General features: G+C 40.8%; 1 protein-coding gene across 3 annotated transcripts in view; it reads right to left on the bottom strand.

Annotated features, from left to right (window-relative positions):
* Positions 1-7982: 7982 nt before the first annotated feature.
* The window catches only part of RIGI (RNA sensor RIG-I), a 72100-nt gene continuing 67749 nt past the window's right edge, over positions 7983-12333 (bottom strand). For 2 of the 3 annotated variants that reach the window (XM_062208103.1, XM_062208104.1), the window contains one exon: positions 11913-12028. Coding sequence is in view for 1 of the 3 variants with exons in the window: in XM_062208105.1 (XP_062064089.1) it covers positions 11939-12028 (90 nt within the window). In the remaining 2 variants the exon portion in view is untranslated. Of the gene's footprint in view, positions 12029-12333 lie in introns of all 3 variants that reach the window. The other variant, XM_062208105.1, reaches the window with a different exon arrangement.

Here is a 12333-nt window from a genome sequence, read left to right as displayed (position 1 = left end):
TTTTTTTACATTTAGTTTTTAAGGAATACAAATTTCATATGTACAACTTTGGAAATATAGTTATTCTTCCCACCATATCCACCCTCCCACCCACACTTCCAACCCTCCTTCTCCTCCCTTTCCCCTTGCCAGTCTCATTCTCCATTAAGATTCATTTTCAGTTAACTTTGTACAAAGACCAACTCTGTACTAAGTAAAGATTTCAACAATTTGCACGCATGCACACACAAACAAACTGTTTGAGAACTGGTTTTACAGTTAACTCTCATAATACAACTCATTGAGGACACAGGTCCTGCATGGGGAGTTAGTGCCCAGTGACTCCTGTTAATTTAACAGTTAACACTCTTATGTATGATGTCAGTGACCACCCAAGGCTCTTGACATGAGCTGCCTAGGCTATGGAAGCCTTCTGAATCCACAAACTCCATCAGTATTTGGACAAGTCCATAAGCAAAGTGGAAGTTCTCTCCTCCCTTTAGAGAAAAGTACATCTTTATTTGATGGCCAGTTTTCACTGGTGTCTCACTCACAGAGATCCTTCATGTAAAATATTTTTGCCTCAGTGTCTTGGTTTTTCATGCCTAAAATGCTCTCACAGGCTTTTCAACAGTCCAGGAAGCCTTAAGGGCTGATTCTGAGGTCAGAATATTACTTAAAGTGATTGTCATTCTATGAGTCTGTTGTGTGGACTGCTTCCCATGTTGGACATTCTCTCCTTTAATTCTATCTATTATTATTACAAGGCACTTGATCCTATTTATATGACCTCTTTAACACTTAATCCTATCTATATGTTCAGTTAAACACTTAATATGAACACTTTAACAATTAGGATGGCATTTTACCACCAAGTGTAATGGGATTTGGAGTCCCATGACAAGTTTTTAAACTGTACCCCTTTCTCAAACTGTACTTTATATATTGTGTGTATTTATGGGTACAAACTGTTGAAGTCTTTACTTAGCATAGTGTTGGTCCTCTGTATATAAAGTTAAACTAAAAATGAACCATAATAAAGAATGGGATGGGAGAGGGAGTAAGAGGTAGGAAGGGAGTCAGGGTGGGGAGGGCAGGTAAGGGGGAAAGAACCAGTATATTCCTAAAGTTTTACTTATGAAAAATGCATTCATTAAATATAAACTTTAAAAAAATAAACTGTACCCTTAGAAGTAAGTCTAGGAATGTATGTAAAACTATACAGCTTTACAGTTACAAACTTCCTCCTACCTCTTATTCCCACTCTTATTTTTTACTGAGATAAATTTTAAATTGACTTTATACACATATGATTAACTCTATGTTAAGTAAAGAATTCAGCAGATAGTATGAAGGGAAACAAAAAGATAAAAAAACAAAAAAACTGGTCCTAGACAGTCAAGACAAGGGCAGCCCAAGTCATCCCTTCTCAAAGTGTCAATTTCACTTCTACAGATTTCCTTTTAAGTGCTCTATTAGTTATCACAGATCAGGGAGAACAAATGGTATTTGTCCCTTTGGGACTGGCTTATTTCACTAAGTATGATGTTTTCCAGATTCATCCATTTTGTTGCAAATAATCAGATTTCTTTTTTTTTTTTTTTACTGCTATGTAGTATTCCATAGTGTACATATCCCATAATTTCTTTATCCAGTCTTCGGTTGATGAACATTTAGGTTGCTTCCATGTCTTAGCTGTTGTGAATTGAGCTGCAATAAACATGGAGGTGCAGATAGCACTCTTCTTTACTGATTTCATTTCCCTGGGGTAAATTCCCAGGAGTGGGATGGCTGGGTCATATGGTAGGTCTATATACAGATTTTTGAGGTATCTCCATACTGTCTTCTATAGTGGCTTCACCAGTTTACATTCCCACCAACAGTGGATTAGGGGACCTTTTCCTCCACATCCTTGCCAGCATTTGTTGTTTCTTGATTTCTGTATGAAAGCCCTTCTAACTGGCATGAAATGAAACCTCATTGTGGTTTTGATTTGCATTTCTCTGACAGCTAGTGATCCTGAGCATTTTTTCATGTGTGTATTGGCCATTTGCATTTCTCTTTTGAAAAATGCCTGTTAAGGTCCTTGGCCCATCTCTTAACTGGGTTGGTTGTTTCGTTGTTGTGGATTTGTAGATTCTGGTTATTAATCCTTTATCAGTTGCATAGTTTACAAATAATTTCTCCCACTCTGTCAGTTGCCTCTTCACTTTCCTGTTTCTTTTATCATACAGAAACTTCTCAGTTTGAAGTAATCCCATTTGTTCATTTTAGCTTTGACGGCCTGTGCCTCTGGGTCTTTTCCAAGAACTGTTTGCCTGTGCCAATGTCTTTCAGGGTTTCCCTAATGTTCTCGAATAATTTGATGGTGTCGAGTTATAGATTTAATCCATGTTGAGTGGTTTATTGTATAGGGTGTAAGGTAGGGATCCTGCTTCATACTTTTGCATGTGGAAGTCCAGTTTTCCCAGAACCATTTGTTGAAGAGACTGACCATGCTCTAGGGATTGGTTTTAGCTCCTCAGTCAAATATAAGTTGGTTGTATATGTTTGGATTAATTTCTGGTGTTTCTATTCTGTACCATTGGTCTGTCCATCTACTTTTGTACCAGTACCAGGTTGTTTTGATTGTAACTCCTTTGTAGTATCCCTTTTTTTTTTTTTTAATTTGGATTCTTTGAGCTGGTCATTTTTTTTTTTAATTATTTGACAGATAGAATTAGACAGTGAGAGAGACAGAGAGAAAGGTCCTCCCTCCATTGGTTCACTCCCCAAATGGCCGCCACAGCCTGCACTGCGCCGATCCGAAGCCAGGAGCCAGGTGCTTCTTCCTGGTCTCCCATGATGGCCCAAGCACTTGGGCCATCTTCCACTGCCCTCCCAGACCACAGCAGAGAGCTGGACTGGAAGAGGAGAAGCCGGGACTAGAACCTGGCACCCATATGGGATGCCGGCACCGCATGCAGAGGATTAACCAAGTGAGCCATGGTGCTGGTCCTTGTAGTATGTCTTGAAATCTGGTATTGTGATGTCTCCAGCTTTGTTTTTGTTGTATAAGATTGCTTTAGCTATTTGAGTTCTCCTGTTCCTCCATATGAATTTCAGCACCTTTTTTTCTAGATCTGAGAAGAATGTCTTTGGTAATTTGATTGGTATTGCATTGAATCTGTAAATTGCTTTTGGAAGAATGGACATTATGATGATATTGATCCTTCCAATCCATGAACGTGGAAGATTTTTCCATTTTTTTTTATATCTTCTTTCTTTTGTAATTCTCATCGTAGAGATCTTTGACATCCTTGGTTAAATTTATTCCAAGGTGTTTGATTTTTTTTTTTTTTTTGGTAGTTATTGTGAATGGGATTGATCTTAGAAGTTCATCTCAGCCTGGGCATTGTCTGTGTATACAAAGGCTGTTGATTTTGTGTAATCATTTTATATCCTACTTTACCAAACTCTTCTATGAGTTCCAATAGTCTCTTAGTGGAGTCTTTTGTATCCCCTATATATAGAATGTCATCTGCAAATAGGCATAGTTTGACTTCTTCCTTCCCAATTATATCGCTTTGATTTTTTTTCTTCCCTATGGCTCTGGCTAAAACTTTCAAGACTATATTGAATAGCACTGGTGAGAGTGGGCATCCCTATCTGGTACTGGATCTCAGTGGGAGTGCTTCCAACTTTTTCCCATTCAATATCTTGCTGGCCATAGATTTGTCATAAATTGCCTTGATTGTGTTGAGGAATGTTCCTTCTATACCCACTTTGCTTAGAGTTTTCATCATGGAAAGGGTGTTGTATTTTATCACATGCTTTCTCTGCATCTAGTGAGATAATCATATAGTTTTTATTCAGCAGTTTGTTAATGTGGTATATCACATTGATTTGCAAATGTGGAACCATCCCTGCATACCAGGAATAAATCCCACTTTGTCGGGGTGGGTGATCTTTCTGATCTGTTGTTGGATTCTGTTGGCTAGAATTTTGTTGAGGATTTTTGCATCTATGTTCATCAGGGAAATTAGTCTATAATTCTCTTTCTCTGTTGCATCTTTTTCAGGTTTAGGAATTAAGGTGATGCTGGCTTCACAAAAGGAATGTGGGAGGATTCCCTCTCTTTCAGTTGTTTTCAATAACTTGAGAAGAATTGGAGTTAGTTCTTTAAATGTCTGGTAGAATTCAGCAGTGAATCCATCCAGTACTGGGCTTTTCTTGGTTAGGAGGGTCTTTATTACAGATTCAATTTCTGTCTTGTTTATGGTTCTGTTTAGGTTTTCTATGTCTTCATGGCTCCATTTAGGCAAGTTGTATGTGTCTAAGAATCTATCCATTTCTGCTAGATTTCTCAGTTTGTTGGCATATAACTCTTTGTAGTAATTTCTGATGACTCTTTTTATTTCTGTGGTGCCTGTTGTTACATTCCCTTTTTCATATCTAATTTTATTGATTTGGGTCTTTTCTCCCTTTTTTTGGTTAGTTGGATCAAAGGTGTGTCAATTTTATTTTTTCAGAAAACCAGCTTTTCGTTTGCTGATTTTTTTTGGGGGGGGGATTCAGTTTTGTTGCTTTCTTCGCTAATTTTAATTCTTTTCTGCTATTAGGTTTGCATTTTGTTTGCTGTTGTTTTTATAGATCCTTGAGATGCATTGATAGCTCATTTATTTGGTGCCTCTCCAATTTCTTGTGTTAGGCATCTATTGCTATAAACTTTCCTCTTAAGTTGTGTTATCATCATATGTCTTTAGAAATTTTTTGATTTCTCTTTTGATTTCTTCTGTGACCCACTATTCATTCCGGAGTATGTTGTTCAGTCTCCATGTATTTCCATATGTTCTAGTGATCCCCGAGTTGCTGATTTCCAGGTTCATTCCATTGTGGTTTGAGAAGATGCATGATATGATTTTGATTTTTTTTAATTTGCTGAGACTTGCTTTATGGCCTAGCATGTGGTCAATCCTAGAGAAAGTTCCATGCACTGCTGAGAAGAATGTATATTCTCCAACTGTATGATAAAAAGGTCTATGGATATCTGTTAGGTCCATTTGTTCTATAGTGTTGAGATTAAATCTGTTCCCTTGCTGATTTTTTGTCTGGTTGTTTTGTCCATTGCTAAAAGTGCGGTATTGAAGTCCCCCGTTACTATTGTATTATAGTCCAAATCTCCTTTTAAATTCCTTAACATTTCTTTTAAATAGCCAGATGCCCTGTAATTAGGTGCATATGTTTATAATAGTTACATCTTCCTGTTGAATTGATCCCCCTAATCATGACATAGTGCCCTTTGTCTCTTTTAACAGTTTTTTGTATTAGTCTATTTTGTCTGATGTTAGGATGGCTACAGCAACTCTTTTTTAGTTTCTGTTGGCATGGAATATCTTTCTATCCTTTCAGTCTACATACATCTTTGTTGGTAAGATGTGTTCCTTGTAAGCAGCAAATAGATGGGTTTTGTTTTTTAATCCATTTAGCCAGTCTGTGCCTTTTAACTGGAGAGTTGAGGCCATTTGCATTCAGTGTGACTATTGATAAATAGTGACTTTGCCCTGCCATTTTTCCAAAGATATTATTTTTTGACAGGCAGAGTGGACAGTGAGAGAAAGGTCTTCCTTTTGCTGTTGGTTCACCCTCCAATGGCCACTGCAGCCGGCGCACCGCGCTGATCCGATGGCAGGAGCCAGGTGCTTCTCCTGGTCTCCCATGGGGTGCAGGGCCCAAGCACTTGGGCCATCCTCCACTGCACTCCTGGGCCACAGCAGAGAGCTGGCCTGGAAGAGGGGCAGCCGGGACAGAATCCAGCGCCCCAGCCGGGAGTAGAACTCCGTGTACCGGCGCCACAGGTGAAGGATTAGCCTATTGAGCCGCGGCGCCAGCCCCAAAGATATTTCTAATATATGCTCTGAACTTCCTGTGATCGTTAACTGAAAGATTTTCGTCCTTTACCTTCTTTTGTATTGATGGCCGTGTTTCTGTGTATAACACATCTTTAAGCATCTTTTGCAGGGCTGGACGAGTGGCGACAAATTCTTTCAATTTCTGTTTGCTATGAAAGGTCTTTACTTCACCTTCATTCACAAATGAGAGCTTTGCAGGATATAATATTCTGGGATGGCAGTTTGTTTCTTAGTATTTGGGCTGTATCTCGCCATTCCCTCCTATCCTGTAGGGTTTCTGATGAGAAGTCTGCTGTGAGTCTGACTGGAGAACCTCTGAGAGTAATCTGACATTTCTCTCTTGCACATTTCAGAATTTTTTCTTTGTTTCACCGTGGTGAGTTTGATTACATTGCGTCGTGGTGAGGCTCTCTTTTGGTCATTTATATTGGGGATTCTAAAAGCTTCCTGTACTTGTATCTCTCTGTCTTTCTCCAAACCTGGGAAGTTTTCTGCTAGTATCTCACTAAAAAGGCCTTCTAATCCTTTCTCTCGCTCCATGCCTTCAGGAACTCCTAGAACCCAAATGTTGGGTTTTTTAATAGTATCCTGTAGATTCCCAACAATATTTTTTAGATTTCTAATTTCTTTTTTTCTTTGGTTTGACTGTATACTTTCCTGTGCTCTGTCTTCTAAGTCCAATATTCTCTCTTCTGCCTCACTGATTCTGTTTTTAAGGCTCTCAAATGTGTTTTTTATTTGTTCTATTTGTTTTATTTGTTTTATGTTTTAATCCATTCAGCCAGAATGTTTCTTTTAACTGGAGAGTTGAGGCCATTTACATTCAAGGTGATTACTGATAAATAATGACTTCGCCTTGCCATTTTTCAAAAATATTCCTATTTTTTACTTTGAATTTCCTTTGAGCTTTTTACTGAGAGATTTTCTTCCTTTACCTTCTTTCATAGTGATGACCATGTTTCTGTGTGCAACACATCCTTAAGCATGTTTGTAGGGCTGGATGGGTGGTGACAAATTCTTTCAATTTCTGTTATGAAAGGTCTTTATTTTACCTTCATTCATAAATGAGAGCATTGCAGGGTATAATATTCTGGGCTGACTGTTTTTTTCCTCTTAAGTCTTAGAATATATCTCGCCATTCTCTCCTAGCCTGTAGGGTTTCTGATGAGAAGTCTGCTGTAAGTCTAATTGGAGATCCTCTGAGAGTAATCTGGTGTTTTTCTTGTGCAGATTTTAGAATCTTCTCTTTATTTTTGATTACAGTGTGTTACGGCAGAGATCTTTTCTTGTCATGTCTATTAGGAATTCTATGTGCTTCCTGTACTTGGATGTGCAATATAGATGTTTATTATTATAAAATTCCCTCTGGCATTTCCCATAAGTTTTGGTGTGTTGTGTGTCCCGTTTGTTTGAGAGGCAGAGAGATGGTGAGCTCCCATCTGCTGGCCCATTTCTCAAATTCCTATTTCTCTTGCCCATTAAGGCTTTAAGCCACAGCTGAAACCAAGAGCTGGGAACTCAGCTCAGTTCTCCATGTTGGGAAAGAACCCAAAGACCTGAGCCATTGATCGGTGTCTCGCAGGGTCTGTACAGCAACAAGCTGGAATCAGGAACTAGAACTGAGAATGGAATCCAGGCATCCCACCAGCATCTCAGTTACTAGACCAAATGCCCACTTACTTTTAATTTCTTCTTGACCCATTTTTGTTGAGAAGCACAGTGTTTAATTTTGATGTGTTTGTGAATTTTATAAAATTCTTCATTGGTATTAGTTTTCTATTTTTGTGATTGGAAAGATATTTGATGACTTTAAGACTTGTTTAGTGGCATAACCTATGACTGGCACTGTTACTGGGGTGGTCCTGGAATTGGGGAAAGTCTAGTGTTCAGTTTCTGTCCTTGTCCCAAGGTGGGTGGGGTCATGTAAAACCGTACTTTCTTCTCTTTTCGTTGTATCTTTTCTTATCCCTGTGCTGCATTCAGGTGTTGTGACCCCTTACCCACTTCTCCATAACTCTTACGAAGGTATTTTCATGTGCTCAATTGCTGTTTCTGTGGGAGGGTAAGCATTTGGAAGCCCTTTTCATGGTTTACCACCCTTTTAAAAAAAAAAAGATTTGTTTATTTGAAAGGCAGAGGGGTTTTCCATCCACTGGTTCACTTCCCGAATGTCCCCAGGAGCCAAGGCTGGGCCGGGCCCATCAGCTGTTGCTTCCCAGGGTGCACTTTAGCAGACTCAGCGGCAGAGACTCAAGCACAGGCACTCCAGTGTGGATTGTGGGCGTCCCAAGCATCGTTTAACCACTGCACCCTGGCAGTTCCTAGGATTCTCTGTGTTGTACTTTTGACAGTTTAATGTGACATGAGGATCATTTCTTGTCATGTCTACTGGTGGTCTTAATTGGTCATCTATACCCTGATGTTCATGTGTTTTCGAAGACTAGATATTTTCTATGCCTTAGAATCTCCTTTTGAGATTGCCAGAACTTGAATATTTGTTCAATTAATGATATCCCAAAAGTCTCGGATACCATCTTTATTCCGTTTCGTTGTTGTTAGCCTGACCCAAGGTATTTGGTAAGACTTGTCTTCAAGTTCAGATTCACTGTGTTGCACTTGATGTAGTTTTATTGATGCTTTCAGCTGTATTTTCTATTTAACATAGTACATTCACCATCCCCAAGATTTGTGTTTGGTACTTTAGTAAGATCGCTGTTGCTTTGTTTTCATGTATTGTTTCCTCATTTCAGTGAACTGTCTTTATTCCATATCTCAGATTTTTTTAATTCTTAAAGTGCCTTTTTAATCAATACCCTTTTATTTGGGGAGTTGCATGCTAAAGAGTTGCTCTGCTTCTTTGGTCACATGTTACTTTGCATTTTCTTATTTGTGTCCCACACTGATATCTACACATCTACAAGACCTGTCATTTTTAAAGAGTGGCTTTTGTGGTAAAAGGCTTTTTCACTGAAGGTGTGTCTTCAGCTATCAGTTTGATAAGCAACTTTGGCTTTAGTCCCAGTTGGGTGCCACAGTGCAGTCTCCCTCTAGCTTCTGTTACAGTCAGCAGCAGCAGGGCCCAGGGTGCTTGTTCTTAGCCCAGTAGCGCTGTGCAGGTGCTGGCAGCAGGCAGTATTCGGGAGCATACCATGCCTTAGGCAGCAGGGGGCGATGTGGTAGGGGAAGAGAGGCCCCAAGTACAAGAGGGCAAGCACCATAGCTTCTAGGCTCGTGGGGGCAGAACCTCTTGCTATACTGAGCCATCTGGCCAACTGCATGAGCTCTGATGCTGGTGTCACAATTGTGCTACTGGGGTTCATGGTTTTGCAAGTGTGGAATATCTCCAGGGCCCCAAGGATGGGGATAGATAGCTTCCATACTCTAGGGCAGTAAAAATTCCAGTGGTGGTGCTACACTGATGCATCCTGCGCTGTGGGATCACTAATGTCACTGCTTGTCTGAAGCAGAGCTCCTGTGCCCCAAGCCTGTGTCAGCCATGGTTCTCCCCTGTGACTACAATTGCTGACTAACAGCATCTGAGGAGATAGGGCAGAGGGGCGAGCCCCAGTGCCCCCCACCCCTGTAGTGGGGAATTCCCTCGACTGTCGGGCCAGGGGTGCTGTTCCCAGTGCTCTTTGTCCCTAATTCTTGATGCCACCCCAGGTCTTCCTTGCTGAGTTCTATAGTTCTCCCCCTGGCCACTCACCTCAAAACAGCCATTTATTTGTTGTTTCAATTTTTAGCAATGGGAGAGGAGAACACTAGGCGTGTCTACCTGGCCATCTTGGTGTCTCTTGCAATGAATTTTTAATCTCAGCAGTATCACTCAGGGGATGTGGCCTGGTCATCAGAGCACTGGGACCCAATCTTCTGTCCACTGCTTGCCCCATGAGACAATTTATTCAGCATTCAGGGATCTTGTACAGAAAGATTAGGTTCAGTCCTAGTGTAACACTACTAAGGCTGGTAAAACTCCACTCCTGTAGGTCCTTATTACCAGCCACCTGAGGGGCTGCTTAAGCTTTCCACATTGAGTGGTTGCTGTGGTCAGAATGTGTGTGCACCCATACGATTTGTGTGTTGTGACAGTGGTGGCCTTGTGAAGGTGACTAGAGCACAGGAGCAGAGTCGTCATCGATGGGGCTTTGATGCGAAGGCCACCAGCGATCCCTCACCTGGTCCGTATCTAGGTGCTGCTGGCGGATGTTATCAGTGTCCCAAGAACAGAAGGGTTGATGATGAGTGTGTCTAGGAACCAACCGGGCTAAATCATTCTTACTACCCACAGAAGGGACGGTGCTGTAAATTGCTCCTGGAATGGAAGGGTGTACAGTACAGAAGCCTACCTCCTCCTATAGAATGCTCTCTTCAGACTCTCGCGTCATTGTTCCCCACAGGGCAACCTGATGCTGTTTGCAATTCAGTCCGTAGTGAGCGTGTTTGAAGGATAGAAGTCACTGGCCTCGCTGCCCTATCAGGCCTTGGAGGATGACTTCATTTCTGGGTGAATCACCATGTCAGCAGCCAAGCACCCGGAGACAGTGAGTTCTGGGGTTGTAGAAGAGCTTTTATAGAACTCCACCAGGCTGGACACTCTGCTGGAATAGCTGCTCTCAGACCATTCGTGTGGAACATATTAATCACATTTTATGGTCTTTGGCATTTTGCTTGGGCCCTTAATGGTCCTGGTGAATTACAACTATTCTGAGTGTGTTTTAGGAAGATGTTTAAATTTCTTGCAGCCCCTACAGTTACTGTAGATGTTACCTTGGATGTAAATAACAAAGCTCAAGCCCCATCTCCATGTCTGAAAACCCAAAAACTAAGCTCGCTCTGAAGCATCAGCAAATCTTGCTGAGTGATGGAGGAATGTCTCTTGCATACATGTCTCAATTTTTTTTTTTTTTTTGAAAGGCAGAATTACAGAGAGATCTTCCATCTGTTGCTTCACTTCCCAGATGGCCACAATAGCCAGGCTAAAGCCAGGAACTTCTTCAGCTCTCCCATGTAAGTGCCAGGGGCCCAAACACTTGGGTAATCTTCTGCTTCTTTTCCCAGGCCATTAGCAGGGAGTTGGGTTGAAAGTGGAACAGCCAGGACATGAACTGGTGCCTGCTATGGGATGTCAGTATTGCAGGCGACAGCTTTACTTGCTATGCCACAGCACTGACCCGAGCCCCATGTTTCAATTTTTTATGTACAAAGGAAAGCCAAATTAAACAGCCTCATCAGTATAATTTGAGTGACTTGAGAACAAGATAGTCCAAGTGTTCATCAGCCATTATTAGAAAATGGCTTTAGATGACCTTCAAAAGAAACAATGGTACAATAAAGGAAATCAACAGCACATGGTAAGAGTAAACTAAAAGAACACAAGGAACTTCTCAGTAATCATCCCATCATTTGTGTTCTCACTAAAAGCTGTCTACTATGCAGTTTCAAGATTACCATGCTGTACGTTGCTACTCAGAGAACATAGGTACATGGAACTATTCCAGGGCACTTCAAAAAGTTCATGTAGAAATAAAAAGTTGGGGCCAGTGCTGCTGCCATCCCATATAGGCACCAGTTCAAGTCCCAGCTGCTCCACTTCCAATCTGGCTCTCTGCTATAGCCTGGGAGTCCTGGAAGGAGCTCCTGGCTTCAGATCAGTGGAGCTTCGGTCTTTGCAGCCATCGGGGGAGTGAACCAGTAGATGGAAGACTTCTCTGCCTTGGAAATAAATAATCTTCCTTTTTTTTTTATGCAAGGATTTCAAAATTATTTCATTTTCTATGAAAACTTTGAAGATCTCTTGTACATACATATGTATTTAGTTATATATATTGAACCCTTGGAGTGATCTACATTTAAGGATCAGCAAACAAACCATTTTATAAGACTGGGGAAGATCTGAGAGAGAAGCCAGGGGACAGTTTTAACAAGTGGGCACTCACCCGGGCCACAAACAGCAAAGACATCAAGTAGGACCAAGACATGACCAAATGGATTTGCCAACCACAGTCACTGGAGTCCTTGACAAGAATGATTTCAACACATCAAGAAGGTAAAAGCCAGTTTACTGTAGGTTAAGGAAAGTGGTATGGAAAACCTTTCAGCGTTCCGTTCATCCACCCCAGCGTGTACTGGTTGGGTACTCTTTTCATTGGCAAGTGGCTCTAAAGAAGATTAGGAAAAATTAAAAATCTTTAAGTATTCATACTGTGACTCATCACTCACTTTTTCATGTACAAGCATATTCAAAATGTTCTTGCAAAAACGGAATTAAAAGATGCTTTGCTGCCGAAAAAACCTGAAATCCATGTATAGTTCTCATTCCTTGAAAGCAGATTTCAAAATTTTGCACCAAAACAAACATCTTTTAATTCCATTTTCCATAAGCTGTAAGTACTCTCAATGATACAGTTCAAGCTGTTAAACAGTAAGTGAAATTAAGTGATATTTAGGTCAGCAGTATGTAAAA

This window comes from Lepus europaeus, chromosome 12 (assembly GCF_033115175.1).
Source record: "Lepus europaeus isolate LE1 chromosome 12, mLepTim1.pri, whole genome shotgun sequence".
Classification (NCBI taxonomy): Eukaryota; Metazoa; Chordata; class Mammalia; order Lagomorpha; family Leporidae; genus Lepus; species Lepus europaeus.
Note: the sequence above shows the minus strand (reverse complement) of the source record. Positions and strands in the feature narration are given on the sequence as shown.